At 55.9% G+C, this 21848-nt stretch overlaps 5 protein-coding genes across 5 annotated transcripts; 2 read left to right on the top strand and 3 right to left on the bottom strand.

Annotated features, from left to right (window-relative positions):
* Nucleotides 1-526: 526 nt before the first annotated feature.
* Nucleotides 527-2838, bottom strand: CH63R_04354 (Alpha beta hydrolase fold family; the record flags this gene model as incomplete). The annotated part of the gene is made up of 5 exons (XM_018299329.1): nt 527-1030; nt 1101-1166; nt 1225-1653; nt 1710-1762; nt 1845-2838. The coding sequence occupies 5 exons, from the start codon at nt 2836-2838 to the stop codon at nt 527-529; spliced, it is 2046 nt and encodes a 681-aa protein (XP_018160575.1).
* Nucleotides 2839-7660: 4822 nt separating this feature from the next.
* Nucleotides 7661-8870, top strand: CH63R_04355 (uncharacterized protein; the record flags this gene model as incomplete). Its single annotated transcript, XM_018299330.1, has 3 exons — nt 7661-8002; nt 8145-8580; nt 8644-8870. 3 exons carry the CDS (start codon nt 7661-7663, stop codon nt 8868-8870), a joined length of 1005 nt encoding a protein of 334 aa, XP_018160576.1.
* Nucleotides 8871-10819: 1949 nt separating this feature from the next.
* CH63R_04356 (ATP-NAD kinase) lies at nt 10820-12735 on the bottom strand (the record flags this gene model as incomplete). Its single annotated transcript, XM_018299331.1, has 3 exons — nt 10820-11265; nt 11331-12579; nt 12628-12735. The coding sequence occupies 3 exons, from the start codon at nt 12733-12735 to the stop codon at nt 10820-10822; spliced, it is 1803 nt and encodes a 600-aa protein (XP_018160577.1).
* A 1414-nt stretch (nt 12736-14149) lies between these two features.
* Nucleotides 14150-17512, top strand: CH63R_04357 (Transmembrane hyphal anastomosis protein ham2 far11; the record flags this gene model as incomplete). Its single annotated transcript, XM_018299332.1, has 7 exons — nt 14150-14898; nt 14946-15088; nt 15139-15227; nt 15272-16138; nt 16186-16504; nt 16558-16687; nt 16735-17512. The coding sequence occupies 7 exons, from the start codon at nt 14150-14152 to the stop codon at nt 17510-17512; spliced, it is 3075 nt and encodes a 1024-aa protein (XP_018160578.1).
* A 502-nt stretch (nt 17513-18014) lies between these two features.
* CH63R_04358 (uncharacterized protein) lies at nt 18015-18937 on the bottom strand (the record flags this gene model as incomplete). Its single annotated transcript, XM_018299333.1, has 2 exons — nt 18015-18414; nt 18480-18937. 2 exons carry the CDS (start codon nt 18935-18937, stop codon nt 18015-18017), a joined length of 858 nt encoding a protein of 285 aa, XP_018160579.1.
* Between the last annotated feature and the right edge of the window lie 2911 nt (nt 18938-21848).

Below are 21848 nucleotides of genomic sequence, written 5' to 3' on the forward strand. Positions count from 1 at the left end.
GGTAGCTTCACGATGGGTATGCTTTCTTGCGGGTGATCTGTTGGTGGTGCGCCACATGGATCCCTCATGCGGGTACCGCGGCCCGCTAGATGGGTTACTGGAAGTGTACAGACCGTGTCTAGTTCAGGATTGCATCATCTATCTTTCCTCCATGATTGCCTCGACTCAGCAAGTCTTAGTGTGTTGTAAAACATTGAGCCCCAAATGATGAAAAGGCATGGGTCACCGTTTTGGGGCCGCCGGGAATGAAAGGCAAGTAAGTAGCCTTTGTCTGGCTTTTGCGACACCCCATGCATGCATGGACACCACCGGGAGCCGCTTCCATTTTTTTATTTTTTTTCAAAAGGTTTAAGCTTGACCGACATCAATAGCCCGGCTACCTTGGCGGTAGACGCCCTGGATCGCAGGAAGACGCGGCGATCGGCCATCGTGGAAACTCTCCTTATGTCGGCGAGATCGCCATGGCGGGAAACCGCATCCAGAAATGCCGTCTATGTGGAATCGCAATCTGTGAAACCCCGAGCCATCACTCGAGACGCACCTTCAAAGGCGGTGTCAACCTGCCGATGATCTCTCCATGCACTTCTCTCAGCCCCTGCAAGACAAGCAGGTCCTCCGCACGCACGCCATCTTCCGTCTTGCCAGGGCCCCCAAGGAACGGCTTCCAAGGCCACTCGTTGGCTTCACACGTATCCCACCCTGCAAGGGTCCCGTCGGCGACGACTGTCGGCTGCGGCGGGACAACACCCTTTTGCAAGTAGTCCTGGATCTTCATGATGGCGCAGAGCGATGTCGCGGCCAGTGTGCAATGGCCCTCGGCCTTGAGCTCGAAGAGGCCGGCGCCGACGAATCTCTGCGACATCGCGACGGCCGAGGAGAGAGGAGTGACGGGATCGTGGGTATTGCCTGCGAATAGGATCGGGAAGGAAGTGTTGATCGGGTTTGGGCTCTGGAGGTTCGCGTCCCAGTCGGGGCTGGGGAACTTGGCTTCCACGTCCCAGTCTTCGCAGACCATCATAATGGACGTCCACTGGGGGTTGTAAGTCAGCTAATTGTCGTCCGAGGGGACGAGGGGGACGAGGGGGGCGAGGGGGACTTACGACGTCTGCGAACGAAGTCGTGTACTTAGACACCTCGTTCAGCGTCTCCTCCCATGTCTCGTTTCGCTACCAGGCCGACCCCTCGTCAGCATCGTCCTCCACCATCGTCCACAGCACGACTTACACGGTACCGCTGGTCACTACATCCGATGGCCGGCGCGCTCTCTTCGGGGTAGATTGGCAGCTTCAGAGTTGGGTCGCGGATGAAGCCGAAATCCGGCGCGATCACCCAGTCGGAGAGGTCGTCTCCGACGAAGACGCGGTTCAGGAAGTTGGCCAACAAAGGGAAGATCCTGGTGGGAGAGTACAATGATGTGAAAAGCACCTTCTTGACATCGGCCTCCATCAATACGATGGGCATGTGCCCCAGGCGAGATACGACGATAACTGGTTCGTCTCGCAACTTGGCCATGACTTGCTCGTATCGTTTCTTGATGGGGTCCGGGCCATCATCGCCATCACGGAAGAGGGCGCAGCCGTTACTGGCGGAATGACAGTAGTAGAAGAGCTTGTCGAGGATTGCGTCTGCGTCTTGCATGCCCGAGATCCACGACTGCCGTGTTGTCAATATGCCGTGTTGTGAACGAAATCCGGATGGGAGAAACTCACGGGCGTATCATACGACCTGGAGTCTACAACACCGTCAAGAACCAATCGCCCCACTAAGTCAGCTGGAGAAAACAAATGATGTTAGCCGTCTTGTCCAGGAGCCACCGATGAACACGTGAGAAGAGGGCTACGTACGATACATGGCCGCAAAGGTCTGCCCAAGAAACGTGCCGTAGCTGAAGCCCCAGTACACGAGCTTGCCCTTGGTAGAAGGCGGAAGCGCCTCGCTTGCCGAGAGCTTGCCCGCGCTGAGCGGAACGGTGTTGAATCCATTGTCCTCGAGCCAGGCGTCGTGTGCTTCGACGATGGTCTTCATGTCGGCCGCCACGTTTGGCGTCGCCATGTACCTGAATCCACCCGCGTCCCCATATTTTTGGGAACAAAGCTTGGACAGCGCCTTGGCCCTATGGACGAGCTGGTCCGTGGCGCCGGCGGTAGTGTTGGGCAGGCCGACGTCGTGAGCCATCGTATTCCAGGTCAGCCGGTGCAGGTAAGCGAGATTCTTTGCCTCGGTTGAGGACTCGTGGCCTGGCTCAGTATCAACGAAGCAGTCAGCACGGGGTGTTGTGGCTCCGATGCCCCGAGGATCAAAGCCGATGATGTCGATTCTGCCTCCGGCGGCCGTCTGGATTGTGGGGCCGAAGGGCGGAAGCGTGAACATGGTTCCGGATCCGCCGGGCCCGCCGGGGTTGAGAATAAGCGGAGACTCGGAAAAGCGGCGGGTCTCCAAGCCGTTGCCGAGGCCGGGAAGGAGGACCATGGCGATGTGGACCTTGGGATTGTCGGAGGACAAATTCAGAGGCCGTTGGTAATCCATCGGCACGGTCAAACGGGCGCACATGTAGCCACGACCTGTGGGAGCCATGCCGGGCAGAGCGCATCGCACCCAGCGCAGCTTCTCGCATGGCGGAATGTCGTCCCAGTCGGTGAAGACAGGGAAAGGCCCGCTCCGCTCCGTGTGGAGAATTGCGTTGCGGCCGTCGAGCCAGTCACCGAGTTTCCATGCCCAGATGCCGAAAAAAGCGAGCGCGAGAACGAGAGGCCTCCTCCATTCTCTCCGCTGCGAGTGAACAGGCCGAGAAGGCTTATCTGACTCAGCGAAGCTTTTCGCCGGCATGATTGAAGGCATGATAGTGGCAGTAAAGAATTGACAGGAGTCAGGCAACTGACGGTCCCCCAGTTCCAGTGGTGCTGTGGGTGGATTGATGGATGGATGGATTGTTACTGGGAGAAGGGAAAAGGCGCTGCTGACTACTGCGTCGGGTGTCAGCAGTCAATCGGCAAGGTACAATCAACCTATCAGGGGGAGGATGATGAGGAGGCAACAGTGAGACGCGGTTGGCGCTGGTGGCTGCACCAGCCAGCACGGCACGGGTATTTGGTTGGCGCTGACCAGTCATGAGCTCAGACTGACGAGTCATCCTTTCCATTGAACCACTTGGCCAGATACTCGGATGAATCTGCTGTGTCTCGTCGAGTAATTGAGATGCAGAAAGCGTGTAAGAGACATTTGGCTGGAATTCTACCGAGCGGCAGTCTAGGTGTATGCACGGTGAGTGCGGGAGGAAAGGTTGATGGGGGGACGAGCGCACCGGTCCATACGTCGAGCAATGTGCGAAGAGAAAGCCTGCAGCGCCAAGATCCTCCTTCGTAGCAGCGTCGTGACCGGGTGTTGGAATATTCCGTCCGTGATATAGGGCAGCCGCGGCAGCGCTAGCGGTGACAGTTTCGATGATGGGAAACGCGGAGACGAGTCAGGAAATGTTGTCGACGAGTTGGCCCAGGGCCCCAGGGCCCCAGGACAACCGGCAATGGCTTCCTTGTTCTCCCGCCTCTTCCGGACCGGCCAGGCCATCTGGCGTGTCTGAGGGTTGGGCTTGGCGTGTACGACCAGCGGCAGACAAGCATCCCGCAGATGTTTCGCTGTTTTGGGTACGTTTTGAGATGGGGTCCGCACGCTCGACATGACCGCCCTTTTAGCCCAGCCTGCAAACAAGAAGAAGCGGGAATGGGCAGCGCTGGAGAAACGGCGGAGGTATTCAGGGCGGGCAGATCCTGGTGTCTGCTGTTCCTTGGAACCCACATCTGGGAGGGGGGAGGCCTTTTTTAGAAGTCGCCCCAAACGCCATAATCGGTTCCGAAAGCTGACCTATACTCTCCGTACGCAACGCATGAACGGGGGAGGAGAGCCCATTGGGACCGGTTCGTCCAAGAGGTCAACCAGTCAACAGGCGACTTTCGTGAACGTCTCAGGTCATCTTGCGTCGAGAACTATTTTCGGAACGGGAGAAGATGCGACGATTGGAGTTTGCATAGGCGCGAGGCCTGAAGTCGCTGCTGGTCGTTGACAACCGGTCGCCGTGCTGCTCGCTGGTGTTGTCACGGTCTCAACCGCCGCGGTGGCATTGAAGTGCCGCCTTGCCGGCTTGGCCAGGCCGATATCAGCGAAAATCACAATCAAGGGGCTTGGATGGCAGAAGCTTGAGACGACAATGCTGTGTCCATCTGAAAGGGTAAGCGCTGGAGTGCATTTGTCGTCGGTACTTGCAAGGGGCAACAATTGTGGACAGCTAGCCTTGCAGTTGGGAGATTGCGCGTGCATAGGGTCATCCAGGGGGTCCTCTTCGACCGTGACGGCGTGCAAGTCAGTATGGAACAGCCAAGCAAGCTTATGTTGATTAGGCGCCGATTCCCGAACCCGAGAGAACAATCTGATGAGATCATTAGGATGTGCTATGTTCTTGGCCCCCAGGTACCACTAGAGTTAGGATGTCTAGAGGAAGTCAACATGGGCAGCCGACAAGATGACAACACCACGGCATAGCCAAGAGCGCCGATGGATGGTCTTGGTAAAGATCTTGTTTCGAGCATCGGCCCACGAATCCAATGAAGGAGAGGGACAGCTTCCCCGGAAACTAAATTGCAACGGAAGGAAATGGGGCCGCATGGGACGCCGGTAGCGCGGTGGTGCGGAGAGACTTGACTTAACTTCCAAGACGGTGGAATCGGGAGTTCCAAGTCCAAGACTAGCCACATCCGCCGTTCAACCACATGGCGGGAGGACGGGATGGTGGCAGTCGTACACCACAGACAGGGCACTAAGATGATGCCAAGTTCAATCCGATTTGCATCGGACCAAAGAGAAGATGGCCGCCATACTCGGCGATGGTTCCCGTTGGTGTGTAATTCGAGCCAGGTGCATGATGCATGGGGACGTAACACAAGTCAGAGGAAAACAGAATTAAGGAAGAAGAAAGTGGTGGGTAGGTTGAGAAAACCGGCAAGGGCTGGGCGCATCTCCCTCCCCCCAAACCCGCCCCCCACCACAGCGACAAAAAAAGGAAGAGAAAGAGAAAAGAAACAAGAGGTGGTATTTTTTTCAACTACCTAGATATCAGGTACGCATTGATCAGGGGTCATTTCTCGCTAACTAGGTACCTAGGTAGGTAGGTGGGTGGTAGGTGACAGGTACCTACAAGCGAAACCCCCGATTACATCACCCCCTCACCCAACTCACTTCCACGGCTTCTAGGCTCGGCCCTGTTACCCACAGGCCACGGCCATTTTGACTAAAGAAAGACTACCTCCTAAGGTACCTAAGGTACTCAGGCTTATAATGTGCGCGCCTCCAAAAGGGACTGTGAACTGCTAAGCACCACCAAAAACCCCCAACCCCATAGAGTAGAGCCGCTAAACAGACTCTCGCGCCGTTCGACGCTAAAGAATGCAAGGGGGCCGGTCTGATGTCGGATTCAACGACATGCTGTGCTAAAATTGGCTACACTGGAGACCAGACATACTCTCCGCAAAACGGCGACCATCACGCAGCTCCGAGGTCTCAGACACGAGCGGGAGTGTCGCACCAACAAGACATGCAGGCGGTTGCAGCACTACAGAACCTGCTTTCGAATTTCGACGACCTCGCTCACACTCGGCAGTCGCCGTGCTTGGTCGAACTCATCCGCCCTCTCTGCATTTCTGCAATTCTGCATTTCTGCACTGCATCCCGGCAAGTCAGTCACACAGCTGGACCCCTCTCGCTTTGACACCCTTCCACGGGGTTCGAACGGCCCCTCCTGACTGACCCTTGGCCATGGAAAATTCCATCGAGGCTCGGCCGTCATGCACTTGCCCTTACACTGACCACTGGATCTTTTTGTACTATAGTATGTGGCAAGTTTTATCTTTCTGCTACGATGTACCGGTAGATAGCGTGCAAGGTGAGGCCAACGAGCCTGACCCTTGCAGGTACGTACATCGTAAACGCAGGTACGTGTATACGTGCCTCCAAAATCTACCTGACATGGGAGCTAAAACTTCTGCCTGCAACCTCAGTAGCATTCGCAACCCGGGTTTGAGGAAACATTCGAAAGGGACGCCATCCTGGCATCCGGCACGTGTGTGTGTGGGCAGCCAGCACGACTCGACAGCGAGGAGAACAAAAAGAAAAGAAAAAGAAGAAGGAAAAAACCGCCGGCTCGACCCCGTCGTTATTTGGCAACCCTCAAATGCCTCTCTGCCCTGGCTCGGGCACTGGATGATTGCCCTTGGCAGGCTTGGGAACTCGATCCGCCGCGGCATTTGACAGTGCCAACACCGGGGAGATCTCTTGGGCTTCTTGGCCATCGCACATCCTCGCTCTGCCCTACTGATCTATCGAGCTATGAGCAACCACTCAAGAAGGGGGTTGCAACGTCAGCCCACCAAACAGAAGACGACACCGGCCGCACGGCGACCCGCCAAGCGCCAAGCTCTTTTGGAGTTGTGAGCCTCTCTTTTTCCTCTCTTCCAAATCTCTTTTCAAGCGTACATTCTGGGCGACACGCCCGTCTCTTTCATCCCATCCACACGCCAACGAAGCAGATAAGCAGGAACGTCGACATCGTTGCCGTGCAGGTCCTGGCTACCAACGCAAGACTTCTTGGCGTGGTCTCAAGAGCGACTGACCCACACTTTGAATACTGCGTCCCCATAAAGTGTACTACTTACAGCTGCATGCCGATACAGACTGCCAGGGTCAAGTCGCATCTCGCTGCGTCGTGCAACAAACGGGACTACCCCCGTCACGACGGCAACAGAGCGCAGATCTCTGGGCCAAAATTGGCATCCTGCCTGACATCTCTCGGCCATCGCATGGAGGCATGGCGACGATGCCAAGACCATCTAGTCAGGTCTCTCCCTCAACCATGGTCTCGAATCGACCTCGCATCGCACCCTCTCCCGCCGTACGCCTCCGGATGGAGATACCAACCTGGCATGTCCAATTGGCCCGCCGCCTACCTCTGGTGTCACCTGCGTTTCATGCCTCGACTGTGTCGGTTGCTGCTTGGACCGCTCTCTCAGTTTCTCCCGTCCCGCTGGCGGGTAACGAGGGCGCGCCAGTCCTGTATCCCTTGGCACTATTCGGAGCTTGCCAGCTGGGCAATCCCATCTCGCCCACGACACGACACGACAACACACAACCCCTGCGCCTCCGTACCGAGTCGATCGAGAGCCTGCCCCGGTCAGTAGGCCCTATCTGCTAATGTATGAGGGCCCGCAGCCAACGCGAGGCTTCCAGCGGGATAATATCTCTTGGCACCTTGGCAGTTGCGTCTCAAGCATGTGGACGGTCTACAATCTCACTTCCTCCATGTTGGGCTCGCAGGGAAGATATATGAGAAGCTGCCTTCTCGTGTGTTTTCTCCCGCCTCCTCTCTCTTACTTCTTCTTTAGCTGTGCTCGACTGGTATCCTGTCTCTTTTCGGTTCTCTTCTTTCCTTTTCGAACAACAGAAAACATACTCAAAAGCCTTTCCACTGCTTCCGCTGGTCGTGTCCTTATTATACAATCCTACGCCTATTATCTAGTATCAACGCTCCGAGGACTATCTTGCCACTCCCTCTTCAGAGCCGTTTCAGCCGAACCGCACATAACACAAGAGAGACCAACTATCAGAAACGATCGACAAGATGGTTAACCGCTACATCTTCGCCGTTGCCGGTCTGGCCGCTCAGCTCAACGCCCTCCCCTTGAACATCAACCTTGGTGCTTATTCTCCTGCCTTGGTGGTGGGTGATGGTGAAATTTCATTTGGCGGTAAAAGCGACGTCTCTCAATTGATGAACGTATTGGAGGGCGCGGCAGTTAATGCTGCTCAAGGTGCTGCGAACGCCCCGGCCGCCGCCCCCGCTGCTCCGGCTGCACCGCAACAGCCTCAGCAGCCTCAGCAGCCCCAGCAGCAGCCTGCTGCTCAGGCCCAAGGCGGCGCTATTCCCGTTTCCGCTACTTCGTCGAATAACCAGGTCAATGAGGTTAGTTGCTCCATGAAGATATATCATCGGCCGTGTCTGTGTGTCTCTGTATGCGTGTGTGTTCGCGCATGCGTGGGAAACACACGGACACCTGCACTTCATCGGACCAATATCAGCTAACACAACGTTCCTCCCAACCTAGGCTCAGGCTATTGCAGCCCTCCAGGGCATGGGCAAGGAGATCGCTCCGCGCGTCCAGCTCACCAAGACCCGCGCCGCCGGCGACAAGAGAGACCTGTCCGGTTTTGACCGCGCCCTGAAGTTCGCTGAGGTTGCCCTTACCAAGGGACCCAAGATCCAGCTCGGCACCGGCCAGGAGGGCTCTGGCGTCGGTATGATCATCGACAACAACCAGGAAGCCGCCGCCCGCCCCGGCACCGGCACTGGAGGCGGCGCCGAGGCCCGTCCCCCAGCTCAGGGTCAGCCCGCCCAGGGCCAGCCCGCTCAGGAGGGCCAGCGCCCCGCGGGTTCCATCGTCGCTCAACAAAAGGTCAAGGCCCGCTCTGATGAGGCCCAGCAGCCCCCCCGCCGCCGTGCCAAGGTCACCACCATGTACGTCCGCTCCGGCGTTCCTGAGGGTAAGTAACGACCGCATCACGAAATCACCCACTCGGCACGGCCGGAGCTGACGGTGCAAACAGGCGTTGCGATGACACCCGAGAAGCTCGTCGCCCGTGACCCCTCCGTCCCAGTGGCCCAGGTCGTCCCCGCCACCTCCAACAACGTTGTCAAGCGCGCGCAGGAGGAGCTGGCCGCGCGAGGCGTCAGCGCCGGCGCCATTGACACCGTCAACCTGAACGTGAGCGGCGAGGGCGTCACGATGACTTTTGTCGAGACCCAGGCCGACGACGTCGAAGATGAGCAGTAATTGGACTCTGAGATGCTTAGCCTGACGATTTGAAAAACAAGATTGGGAGCGGAAAAGTTGGGCATTAAGTCTGCTTTTCTCGCTCGTCCCGTCCATCCTACCTATTTACGATTCCCGGCATAGGCCCTAATCCCTCGCGTCGAGACACCCCCACCCTTTTTTATCTCTTTCTCGCTGGGTGTCGGGTTCATCATACCATCATCACCTGAAACCGAAAGAGAGAACAAAAACAAAAACAAAACAAAAACTAAAAAATGGCGCAGGCACACAAACTTCCGGGTGTGACCCGGCCTTGTTATCTTTATTTATGCCATGATATCAACGGAAGGGGATGGGTTGGGCTGGTGGGTGTTATTCCTTTTTTTATTTAGACAACCCTCCAGCATGCGACGTGTACTTCAAGCCATCGAGAGTGTGGAAACCAACTCGGTCTATGCTTTCTTCTTTTCCTTTCCGGCCGGCGGCGTATTGAGCCTTGAGAGTGTGTAAATCTGGCTTCTCTTCTGCATCTAAAAAAAATATTACTTATACCATCCATCATTATCTTACCCAGCAACACCATGCCGACCTTACCTCGTGCCTGTTTGGTCTTTTCTTTTGTTATTCTAGTACACATAAAACCGACACACAGAGCCTCTTGTTCTTGCTTGGTCTCAAGCGAGAAATCGACCGAGCTCACTCGTCCGCACGACCGGTCTTGAATGGAGGAAAGCTTGACGGCATAATACAACACTGCAGCTGGAAGGGCAATAACACACCTGCTCCGACGCATTGATGGGGGGGGGGGGGGGGGGGGTATGACGATTGGTTCCGAGTCGTTGTGCTTTTTGAGACGTCCCCGTTCCTACAGCGTACCAGAAACATCGGACAGTTGGACGTCGCAGCATCGTCACAAGTTTCCTGGAGCCGCAGGTCTTGGCAGCTGGCAGCGGTATCCCGGCCGGGAGGCGGCAGTAGAGTAGGGAGGGGTCAACGTGAGAAACGGACTGTTCCCCTTACAGAGTAAGGGTAATCAGGGACCATCCCGGTTCCGCAGGATGTGAGGGGGCCAGCATCCTTCGACCACGGGCAAGAACGGCTGCGACCGAGAGGGCAACAGATGCGCTGTGGGTGGCTTACCCCTGGATGTCGCAATGCCAGGATGGGTTGACGACTGCCTGGTGTTTTAGCCTGCCTGTCCGTTTCGTCGGTTGGTAGCGTGCATCAGCCCTGTGCCGGTTCCCGGTGTCAAACGAGGCCTCTCACTCTCTCACTCGCGCGCGCGGGGCCCCTACTGGTCGCTGTGAACTAGTCACTGGAGCGTGTTCGCTAGCACAGTTCCCATCTTTGCCTATCTCCTCTGACAGGAAGATTGAGGCCTGCTCTTAGCTGGCGTGCGTTTGTGTGTAAGTGCGTGGGTGTGTGTGGGTGTGTAGGCGTAGGGTCGTCCGGATGCAATGCCGAAAAACTCTTCAAATCGGGCCGTGAGGTTGAGCGCTGCCAAGAAGACAGGTCTTGAATACCTCTCCGTGGACCTCTTTTTTTGTTTTGTTTCTTGAAAGACACTTTTGGAGATCCAAGGCTTATGGCCAGACTCTGTTGCTCAGTTGCGTTCGTGGACCCGGTCGATCTTCGTTTTCGGCTTTGAGTGACCGAGACAGGTACTTGTTCAAGCTCGGAAGGTTCATCGTTGGTTCCAAAGAGGCGTGAACCGTCACCTGCGAATCTTGGCGTTTAGCAGGACGAGACGCGTTGCTGGGCTGGCCATGTGGTTATGGCATCATTTAGAAATGCGTCACGCGCCCAAGCTTCTTCCTCACACCATCACGTGAGATCCTGGTGTTGACTGGCTCAACGGACAGCCGTTCGGAATGTTGCTATCCGAAGCCTCTCCCTCTCGGGGTCCGGTGTCTTTTCTGACCTGAACCCCCTCCGTCAAGCCCCCATCGACGCATCTCTTGACAAACGGACTAATTGTCCCATTCCTTGTATCCCTTTTGTTTCTGCCGCGTATTCCAGCCCAGTTTTCCGCTAATGCTGTTGACCCAGTCCTCGCTGCGCCGACCCTGAGCCTGGACGCTTGCAAAGGGATACCGACTGGCGCTAATGGTGACATAGTCCCCAGGGAACAGCTCCATGCGCTCGCGGCCGTCGAAGCTGGCCCAGGAGTTCGTCCTTGCATCGTAGGGCACACCTATACGGAGGACGATGGTGTCTGGTAGGATGATTGGGCGGAAGGAAAGCGTATGAGCACAGATGGCGGTGACGAGCATGACTGGGTTCTCAGGGTGGCAGAGAGAGCCGCCGGCCGCCAGATTGTAGGCGGTAGAGCCGGTTGGGGTCGACACGCAAATGCCATCTGCCAAGACGGAAGTGAAGTGCTCATCGTCACCAAATATTTCCGTATATGACATTGCTGTTGGGGTAAGCAGGTCAGCTGTCCGGAATCTAGGCGGCATGAGAGATTGGCCAATGACTCACTCGGGTTGGGGCCGCGGTCCACGACGATTTCATTCAATATCTCAAAGGTCCCGTCTGGTTTGTGCGTATGCTCGTCCTCCCTCTCCTCGCCTACAAGTTCTTCGACAAGGTCGGGCTTGTGTCCATCATCGTCCTGGCTAGAGCTGCTCTCTTCGGCGTCCGCCAATCGCTTTCTCTGCTGGCTCCTCATGATGGTTCCTTCGAAGCGCAGTCGTAGGCTCACTGTGACGCCCTTGTTAAATGCGCTCTCGAGTATGGTGCGGTGTTCCTCAAAGTCGAATTTGGTTAGGAAGCCAAGACTACCGAGGGAGAAGCTCAGCACCGGTGGGACGATGCGCTGGAACAACCAGCTGGCATAAAGCACAGTGCCGTCGCCGCCCAAAGTGATTGCAAAGTCGAACATGTGCGGTCGGTTGCGGCACATGTCTTCATCCCAGTATCGGAGCCGTTTAGAGATGACATCATCGCTGGCCTTGGTTTGCGGTTGGCCGGCATCGAGGGCCTCCTTGCTGAGCTCTTCGACCATGCCCAACGCGTTGAACTTTTTGTTGTCCTTGAACTTCTCCTCCACATAGACGGTATAGTCGACGTCTCGCTCGTGCGACAGAAGCCATTTGGTCAGCTCCCGTGTTCGACTGATCAAGTCTGCGTCGTGTATCTTGGTAAGGAGGAAGATGGTCTTGACGCGGAACCTGATGCGCATGCTGCTGAGGCGACGGCTGAGCTCGCGAACCCCCCAGGCCATCTCGCTTAGCTGTTTCTTGGTAAGTAGCCGGCTGTGCAGCTCATCTTCGTCGTCGGACTGTGCGAGATCGACTTGTGATGCAGACTTGATGATTTCAGATCGCCAAGACTTTTCGTCAGCCTGACCAATGTCGCTGTCTTCCGGGCTGTCTGCTGCCAGAATCGAGGCTCTCTGCTTGGCCACGCGCCCTTTCGGCTCAACCGTTTTGGACATGCCCGTTTCCCTGCATACGTCCTTGGCGCCCGCTTGCCGGTTAGGACTCTCGTAGGTGGGATGGCCGTGGTGGAGGTGATCGTTCGCCTTGGAAGCGCTCGAGGTCGAATTGGACCTGGAGCCGTGGTTGCTGGCGGAGGCAACGGCGTCGCGGGCCTTTCTCTGGCTTTCGAGGAACTGGTGGACGATGCACTCAGTTCTTCTGCTCGGGTGGCGCGGCAGAGGCCGAGATGTGTCAGACGTCACCAGTGAGCTTTTGCGGCGGTAAGGATTGCCGGGCTCAAATGTGACCTAACGAGTGTTATTGTCGGCTCTCGGAGGAGTCACGAGGCCACATACCTCAACGGCCTTTTGGTAATCATCGTCGCTGTCACTCGAATGAGCATCCTCGTCCTTCTCCAAGCCGACGCACTTCTCCTTGTCGTCAATCGCGGTCCCGACGCCCATTTTCAAAAGGGGGGAGGGGAGGCGTAAAACGTTCTAGAAGCCGTGAAGAGGGCGGGGTAAACTGACTGCGCCTGATGATCTCGCGAACGGTGTCAGTGCAGGCGTGCGCAGAATCTTCGAAGAGGTTGGATGGCTGCAAAAGCGTTGTCTGCCAGGCCGAGCCAAATACCAGTCGGAAGCTTAGGGATTACGTTGCCAATGAGATGGAAAAGATTGACAATGGGTGAACACCTTGCGTCGTGAGAGTTTCCGTACTCGGCGGTTGTGAGGCAACCGGGCTGACGAGTAATCACGCTTGCGGTCCCGAGGTCCGTTACCCCAAAGAAGTACGAGCGAGATGCCAGGATCCAAGCTACTGTGGTAACGCGGTCTAGGCGAAAAAGAGGGGATGTTTCGGTTTGCGGAATAACGTGACTCGGTGAAGGGAGGTGAACTCCTTATACTCATGGAAGCTTCTTCAGTCGGCGGGGCCATACTACCGACCTAACGGGCGGGATGATTACAATACTTGGGTGCTTATTCACCGGAGTGGACCGAGCTGACCAGCGGAGGGTTAGTGGATCGACTGCTGTGGCTTGCGCTTTGCTCCCGAAAACCCGTGACAGATCGCTGACGTCGTTCTCAGCTCCAAGAAAATCCAAGGCTAAGATCCTGGATGGCTACTTCTCTCTAGTCAGTATCTGTTTACCACTATGAGAGTACAGAGGTGAAAATGCGCGGCTAATCGTCACAGTGCCAGCCAAGGGGACTTGACCAAACTGAGTTGGTCTTGCGGATTGTCCGCATGGCCATCTTGAGAAAAAAGGCTCGAAAGGTCCCGACCGCATGGCGGCCACATCGGGTAATGCCTCTCGTCTGGTTCCCAGCATATGAGACGACCAGAATACCATTCCACCACGGCTTCAGGCGGCTCAAGTGACTTCTTTTGGGAGCAGCCCATTAAAGCCCCCGCCCTGCCACACGGCCCTTAACAGTACCCAAGCACTGGACCAAAAACCCTATTCGTACCGACCTAGGTACCTACCTAAAGATAAAGCTCTCGACGATAAGAGGAATAAGGGGAAGAGATCGGCGGCCACAGAATACGCCATCAAGTGGCTGCAGCTAAAGGTCACAAATTCAGCCACAGCCACCCCGCCAAACCATCCAGAAGCTGCCGGCGCCCCGGCCAATCAAAACCTGCAGCGCAAACTGCATCCCGCTTGAGGCCGCATCTTCACCGCGTTACTTACCACTGTCTGCTTGCTCAAATATGAGTTCGTCTTCTGCAACGCGATTTCGCATGCCCCCGACGCGTATTTTCACCTTGCTTGAATAACCATCACGAAACAACCAACTTCGATTGTTGCCTTGGCCCCCCGACAGTCTTTCAGAGCATGATAGACCATCCGAACCACCTGCGCTTCCTTCCGGGATGAACTCTCTGTGGTCCTCGAAGTCGGTCGACGATGACGTCCCCGCTACAAAGGAGCCACCACCTACCGGCGATGTCGCCGATGCCGTCGTCGCAGATGTCGGTCCCGATGCGGACAACCCACCGCCCCCTCCGCCTCCGGCACGACCATCTTTGCAACGAAACACCTCCGCACCATCTGCCGTTCCCGCGCCGGCTCCAGTCCCCCCCGCTCCGATGCCTCCTGCGCCTTCCGATCAACCGCAACCAACCGACTCGCTGTCACTGATGCAGTTGAGGCGAATAGTCGCCGAGTTCAGCCGTGGCGAACCCGTTGCATACGACTTCGTCTATAGCGACATGGGCTCGCACGACGAGGAGATTGATGAATGGTTCGTGTACCAGTTTTGGCAGTGGGTGCGGCTGAATGCCGCTCAAAGAGCGTTCGAGTGGCAGTGGCAGCACGAGTACGATATGCATACGACTTGGGAAGAGACGGAGCACGAGGCAAGAGCCAAGTTCACACAAGACGCCCTGGATGGCCTCCAGGTCAACGACCTCACACAACGTTCAGCGTCCCTTGGCAAGATCTTATACTTGGTGTTGGGCCGATGGGGTGATACTTCCACCCCTGCGACCATCGGCGACAGGAGGTCGGCTGCGAGTGCGACACAGCTGGTGGCCATACGATCAAGCATTGCCTTCCTGACGTCCCTGGGTGGCATTGGCACAGTCTGGGAGGCTTTGCAAAACTGCTTCAATGTGTTCTGGTGAGCATCTTCGGTTGCAATACCGCTTTTCCAGCTAACTCGACCAGGTTGGATGACCCTCGACTCGCGCAACCAGGTGGTACCCAAGAGGCTCAGGATGAACTGATTAACCTAATGACCATTATGTATGTCATTATTCAGGAGGCTTTGAGCTTCCCTAAGGAACTCGAGACCACCAGATCCGAACTTCGTAAGAATGAGCTTACATCACGTACAATACCACGGCTAATTTCCCTCCAGTTTCTTTGAAACCCGGTCTTGTTGACTTTCTGTCCATGGCAGCAGCTAAGCTGCGTTGGGACGATGGCAACTTGATGCCATCCAGCCAGGTACGGACAACCATGCCGTGGATGGCGCTAGCTAATCCTCCCAGATCTTTTTGCTTTTCTGGAAGACCGTTCTCCTAGTCTTTGGTGGCACGCAAGAGATAGACGAGGCCAAAAAGGCCACCAGCGAATCGCCGAACGTGAAATCCAAGGATGTCATCACTGCGTCGCCTTTGGACTACCATGTATTCCGACAAGAACTCACTTCCAAATACCCCGCCTACGTGCCGCCGAGGACGCTCATTCCCCTCGAACCGGAGAACACGACTCTCCTGCCGCCGTTACCTAATCACCCTACCAGAACTAGTGCGGCGATAGGAATTGTCCCGGGACCACCCAACCCACAAAGCAGCGGCGCTTCTATCCTGCACCAGCCAGTCCACATCGCGACACCTGCTCCTTCGCCACCTCCGTCTCCTGGTGTTGGGGGTAAGGGCGGGAAGAAACAAAACTATCAGACGAACCAGAACTTCCCATTCATGTACCCTCCTCTGGATGCCACCAGCAACAGTGCCGGTGGTAAAGGTGGAGCTGGGCTACAGGAGCAGCTTGTCGGTCGCAGATGGGAGGGCAGTGATATTCCCGCGTCGATTCTGGAGGCGGGAGAACTATTCTCAAAGAGAGTTCGCATGACGCGCGCTACACGCCAGTTTTGGGAAGAACGCGAAGGCTTCCTCAAATTCGAGAGGGGATGGGAAGCAGAGGACAGCGATGACGACGTTGACAGCCTCGACCTTGAAGGGTTGAGTCTGGAAGAGAAGCAAGAAATTGCTGCGCTCAAGGCCGAGACCCGGGCCGAAGAGCGCAGGGAGGCACAAGTTTCAGTTCGAGGGCCGGAAATCGACTGCGGTCCTGCTGCAGACAAAGTGAGCGACGAGGTCAAGCGTCGACTGCTTGCTGTCGAGAGCTTCTATGTGAGTATCTTGCAACTCTCATCAAAACATGACTGACTCCTTTACAGAAGGAGTCTCTTCCTCACATGCAGTCGCTCGTGATCGTACTCCTGAGACCGATCCTAGTGAACGTCACTGCTGTCTTAGCGCAGCCCGCCGCAGCACAACAACACCCGAGTATGGCCGGTAGAGGGGCTAACGGGATGAATGGTGGCCCAGGGTCTAACAGGCAACAACAAACCCAGGAGCCCTCGTCAACGCAGTCAGGCCCCGCCGAGCTTCCCGAGATGTCGCCTGAAGAGGTGGATGCCGCAAGGTCCCGAGAGATCACCACCAAAGCCGTGACGGCCATCTTGCTCCTCCTGTTGAAGTGGCTTAGAGTCTCTCGTAAGTAGGCCTCTCTGATATCGCGGGGCACATACTGACGAAAAAAACATCAGACGTTCTCAAGTTCGAATACATGACACAGCTTCTGCTCGACTCCAACTACCTCCCACTAGTGCTCAAGCTGTTTGCGCATCAGGACGTCCAGCAAGTCGTTGACAGTAAGACAGACAGGCTCGAAAACAGGTGGGTGTGCTATCGCGTTGCCGACAGAATCCAAGCTGATCATCTAGTTTCTTCCACTTCTGCAATCTGCGGTCCAAGTTCAAGGACCAGCCGCCCGTCCAGGGAGAGCCCGAGGAAGAGAGCGAAGACGAAGCGGCGCCACCGCCTATCAAGAGAAGGCGGTCACCACCCCGAGCAACAACGGCCGCCACGAGCGATGGCGACGACAACGCTAGGGTCGAGGGACAGGCTGCGGTGCGGCCTGAAGTCGACGAGCTCGGGTATCCCGTCAACGACCTACCGGCCGAGCCGATCACCGACTTCTCGAGGAGAAACTTTTTCTCCTTGATCAACTACCTCCGGATCATGCAGAAGATATGCAAACACAAGGCCCACAGAAATCTCCTTCTAGTGCAGTACAAGTCGGCCAACATCCTTCGCAAGTCTCTCAAGATTCCCCAGCCGGAGCTCCGGCTGTACACCTTGAAGCTGTTCAAAAACCAGGTTCCATACTGCGGCCGCAAGTGGAGACAGAGCAACATGCGCGTCATCACAGCGGTCTATCTACACTGCCGGCCCGAACTGCGTGACGAGTGGCTGGCGGGCAGCGATGTCGACGCCGATGTCGATTCGGCACTGCCCTTGGAGCAGGCGCTGCGCAGCCTGACCCATTGGTTCAACGTACGGTGGTATCCGGATAAAATTGCCGTCGAGCTGCGGGCTGCCCTGCGGGAGGAACAGGACTTTTTCACGAGGGAACTGGAAAAGTTGGACATGAACTGGGCCGACGTGGGTCTCGACGATGGCGCAAACAGTGAGTGGGACGAGGCGGCCGGATGGCCATGATGCACCCTAAAAGTTCACGCTTGACGAGGTTTGCTGACACGTGGCCGAGTGTCTGGTTTAGGTTATTGAGCAGCCGAATCGAGCAACTGTATCTCTGTGTGAAGGCGTTCTGAGATCAGAAAAGGGCGGACTAGCCGTCGAAGCCTGGGTTGGCCGCCTGTCCTGCCTAATGGATGTAGTACCATGACGCTTACGAAGAAGAAGAAACCCCCCAAATCTAATTTGCAAACTCTTCGCAATCGATGACTAAAAACATGACGTGTGTGTAACGCCACGTTCGTAGCGCACAACCAGCGTATTAAAAATCATCATTATCTGATATGGTTCATTTGATTCGTTACTACAAATTGTCAAAACGCTGCCGACATTTTTTCGACATGTAAGACTCCTTAAAACCCTGGGTATATTACCATCCGTGACCAGTCCTGTTCCATTGTTGTACATTCGTAGCAGTTTGTTTCTTGTTTTTTACTGCTTCCTTAGGCTCAACTCACAGAGTTAATCAAACTCTGTCGTACACGCCGTCGTTGTAGTGGTAGTTGTTGGGCGGGTGCGTGGTGCCAGTGGTGCCAGTCTCCTGGCCGTAGCCGTAGCCATTGGTGCCGGTGTTGCCGTTGGTAGCATAGGCGCCCTCGTACTTGGGGTATCCGGGGTCCTGAGCGACTGCGGTGGTCTCGGTGGCGTAGCTGTTGCGGACCTGGTCGGGGCTGGTGTGCATGGGCAGGGCGTTCTCGTTGGTCGTGACGGCGTCACCGTTACCGCGGCGGAACTTGCTGAAGAAGCCGGGCTTGGCGCCGGAACCCGAGGTATAGTTGTTCTTAGGGGACGGGCCGAAGCGCTTCTCCTTGCGGTGGTGGCGGGCGAGAGCGACCTCGACGAGGATGGAGAGGATGAAAAAGATGCTGGTGAGTGATGTTAGTATGGTTCATATGTGGGGGTGACGGGGACCATTCATGGAAAGACTTACATGGCAACGATGGAGACGGCGAAGCAGGCGGTCTGCAACTTGCAAGCGGTGCGCAAGCTGGGGAGATGGGTCCAGCCGTCGCTGCCAGTGTTGGTGGGTTCGCCGTCGGCGGGGCCGTCGCCGAAGGGGGTGCTGACGTTGCCGGAGCACGAGTCGGCGCCGTTGCGGTTAGCTACGGCGACGTAGATGAAGGCGGCGATGAAGGCGACATCGAGGACGATAGCGATGAAGGAGGTGAAAGATCGGCCGGCGAGGCAGCAAAGCAGCAGCAGGCCGGCAAGGGTGTAGAGGGTCGCGGCGCCCGAGATGCCTTCAACGGCGCGGATCGAGGTGGCGATCGGGAGGGAGTGGTTGTGCAGGGTCGCCAGGAAGTAGGAGAAAATGGCGAGAATGAGGACGGAGCAGCCGAGCTGGACGCCGCGGATAAACCACTGCAGGAATTTCAAGGCGAAGCCCATGATTACGGCCGTTCGATGAAGGGCGAGGTTCTTTGGTGTCAAGCTTGTTTAGTGGATTCTAGTTTGCTTGGTTGTAGGTTTGAGCAAGATATGAACGGTCGTTTGCTGTTGATTGGTGGCCGATCTGGATACCGAGCCAGGTGATATAATGAATAGAATAAGATGTGTTCCAAGCTGCACGAATGGGGGAGGTCGAGAGCCTTTAAGAGAGTCCAAAAGAAGGCAAGAGAGAGGGCGACCTCCTCCCCGTCTGCCGGTACATGGCCTTCCCTGTTCGGTTCATGTCTAGGGATCTGCAATAAATTCTTGGCCGGTTCTTCCATGAACGGCTTCCCCTTCACCAATGACCGTACACAGCTCATCAGTTCGAAATCGACGGGGGTGTGACGGAGCAAAGGCGTCAGGTCTTGGTACGGGGCGCTGCTTGCGGGTTTGATGACGAGCGTTGTGGCTGAATGGGACCCCTCAACGCCTTCGACGGGGGTGGTGGGCTATGATGTCAACTGGCTTGGAGGGGCACGCACCGGCTTGATTGGCCTGGGTCAGGACGATTTCCCCACTCTTTCGGCACGGCCGCGGTGTGAGTGTGGCTTCGCGGGGCGGATGATTGGGGATCGGGATCGGTCGGTTCCCAGGGCCTTCCCATTTTTAACTTTCGGTTTCCTTCACTGTGGACTACCGCCCAGGTTTCTTCGAGTGGGTTCCCACGGCAAGCACGGGAAGCAAGGCCAGGAGCAGACAGATTCATAGGCCGTGGGCCCCCAAGTTGCCGTCGTGAAGGGTGGTCCTCATGACTAAAAAGGGTTGGCAGAAGCCGGGGTACCTCCAGACGAACAGAGTTAAAAGAATGGCAGAGTTTTCAGCTGTTCTAGGATACTCTTTCTGCAATGGCCGTCTCTAAGTATCAGCGGAGCTTGGAGCTTGACTTTGTTCGAAAAGGAACTCGAATCGTTTGAAACGCCCACATTATGATTTACTGTTGTCGCACCTTTGGAATTTGTTTCTCAACTTGAGACTTACTTCGACCCGCCGGATCTTCTTCGGGCCTTGTCCGGGCCAGTTTGGAAATGCAGACAGAGTGCACGTGTCGTTCTAGTTGTAGCATGTCTCGGGTTGAAGATTTCGGACCCTCCGCCATTGAGATCATTGGCGGGCCACCGCCCAGTTGCAAGGTCCGTCCTGCTCGTGAAAGCGATGAGATAGTAAAACTGCAACCCATAACACTTCTCGCCGTCGGGTTTCGCCCAGATGTTTTGATGGGTCTCGTGCTGCCCCCCAGCCAAGTGTTTCCTCCTAGGATTTTCAAAGCTTCCTCAGAACAGGCCAAAAGCGGAATCTGTAGCTGTCTTGTCAGTGAAGGGCCTAGAAATGGGGTTAAGCTGGTTGGATTCATGTGAACATAGCCAAGAGGACATCCAATAGCATGCGTGCTGTCATCGCCGTTATCTGAGCTGCTTGCTAAGCCTTACTCAGCCGGATAATGGTAGTCGAGTCGCTGAGGCTAGACGTCAATATGAGACCGGAGACTTCCAAACCAGGCACATCATGAAATTGCCTGCTTCAACCCTTTGTCTGTCGGAAGCGTCGAGAACCATCAAAGCGCTTGACAACAGTCGATGATCGGATGATTTCGCCAGGAAAAGGTACAGAACTCAATGCATGGAGAGGGCGAATAGGAAAACGGGTCCTGGTTTCCGAATATCTGGGCACTGCAGAAGATTATACCCAAGCTTGGTTAAGGTTTTTTTTTTTTTTTTTTGCTGAAAGCATCGTAGCATTTAGACGCAGTAAGGAAGTGATCGGTGTTTGCGGAAGCCACCAAAGCCGATGAACAATGGCGGTGTTTCTTTTCGCTACTTAGAATTACACGACCTGGGAACTTAGGCTGCTGGCTGGTGTCGAGTACCGATTTCCGGTTCCTACTGAAGCCGAATTCTCTTAAAATTCCGTGTTGCGGATGCTCAGCCCCTGATATGGGATATCCAAGGGTTGGTAGCGACCGCTCTGGCCTCAGTGGGGGATGATTGGAGGATAGGCAACGGGCCGGCCCCGCATTCACCAAACGGGTACAATATCTCGGTCCCGGTGCCCTGCCGAAGCCGGTTCTATGGGGTCGGTAGATACCGGCGTGCCGGACCTACGTACAGGAAAGTCGGTGAAGATGCTGCCAATCATCTCACCTCCGACAAGCCAGATCTAAGCGCCCTGTAACATAGCACAAGCTCATGGTGCCCCTTCCGGACCACAGCACTCGGGAAACAACTCGTACGGCAACAACCCGCATGTTGACCAGCGTACAACGTGCGACTCTGGAACGAAGACTTTTCGATTTTGTACGGATGGCGAATTTCTAACGCGTCTTGGCAGCGACGCTCGACCGTATTTGTGCCCATGGCAGCGGCAAGTTGTTTCTCATGGGTTGTCTTTGTTTAGCCTTGCCGTAAATTCCTCGCCCACGCCGTTGGGCTGTGTAGAACGTTTGTGTCCGGCTGGGGAGTGTTCTTTGTTTTGTCTTGCCGCTGTACGGGTACGGTTTGGAGGAGCAATCATGACCGGCGACGAGTTGATGACACCACGCGCCCGGGAATTTGGATCAAGGTAGGTCTCTCCGTGGCTTTTGCATGGTTTAATGGGCAAGTCGCAAGCCTAGCACTTCTTTTGTCAACTTCCCCCTAATGCGATGGGGAAACGATAGTTCGTTTCCGCTAGCAAAGCCACACTTGGCCGCCTTGACAATTGCGGCGGCGTCCCCTTTTGCAATTTGGCTATCGCTTCAACACACTGCTCTTCTGACAGAAGCCCCGTCCATGCGAGTACAGCAAGGTTTCCTTCCAGCTTTGTCCAATTCCAGACTGACTGCGAGTGGGGGCAAAGGGTCGGTCGATAGCTGACACTGCAAGGACGGCTTGGC

The sequence above is a fragment of the Colletotrichum higginsianum genome, chromosome 3, assembly GCF_001672515.1.
Source record: "Colletotrichum higginsianum IMI 349063 chromosome 3, whole genome shotgun sequence".
NCBI classification, from domain to species: domain Eukaryota; kingdom Fungi; phylum Ascomycota; class Sordariomycetes; order Glomerellales; family Glomerellaceae; genus Colletotrichum; species Colletotrichum higginsianum.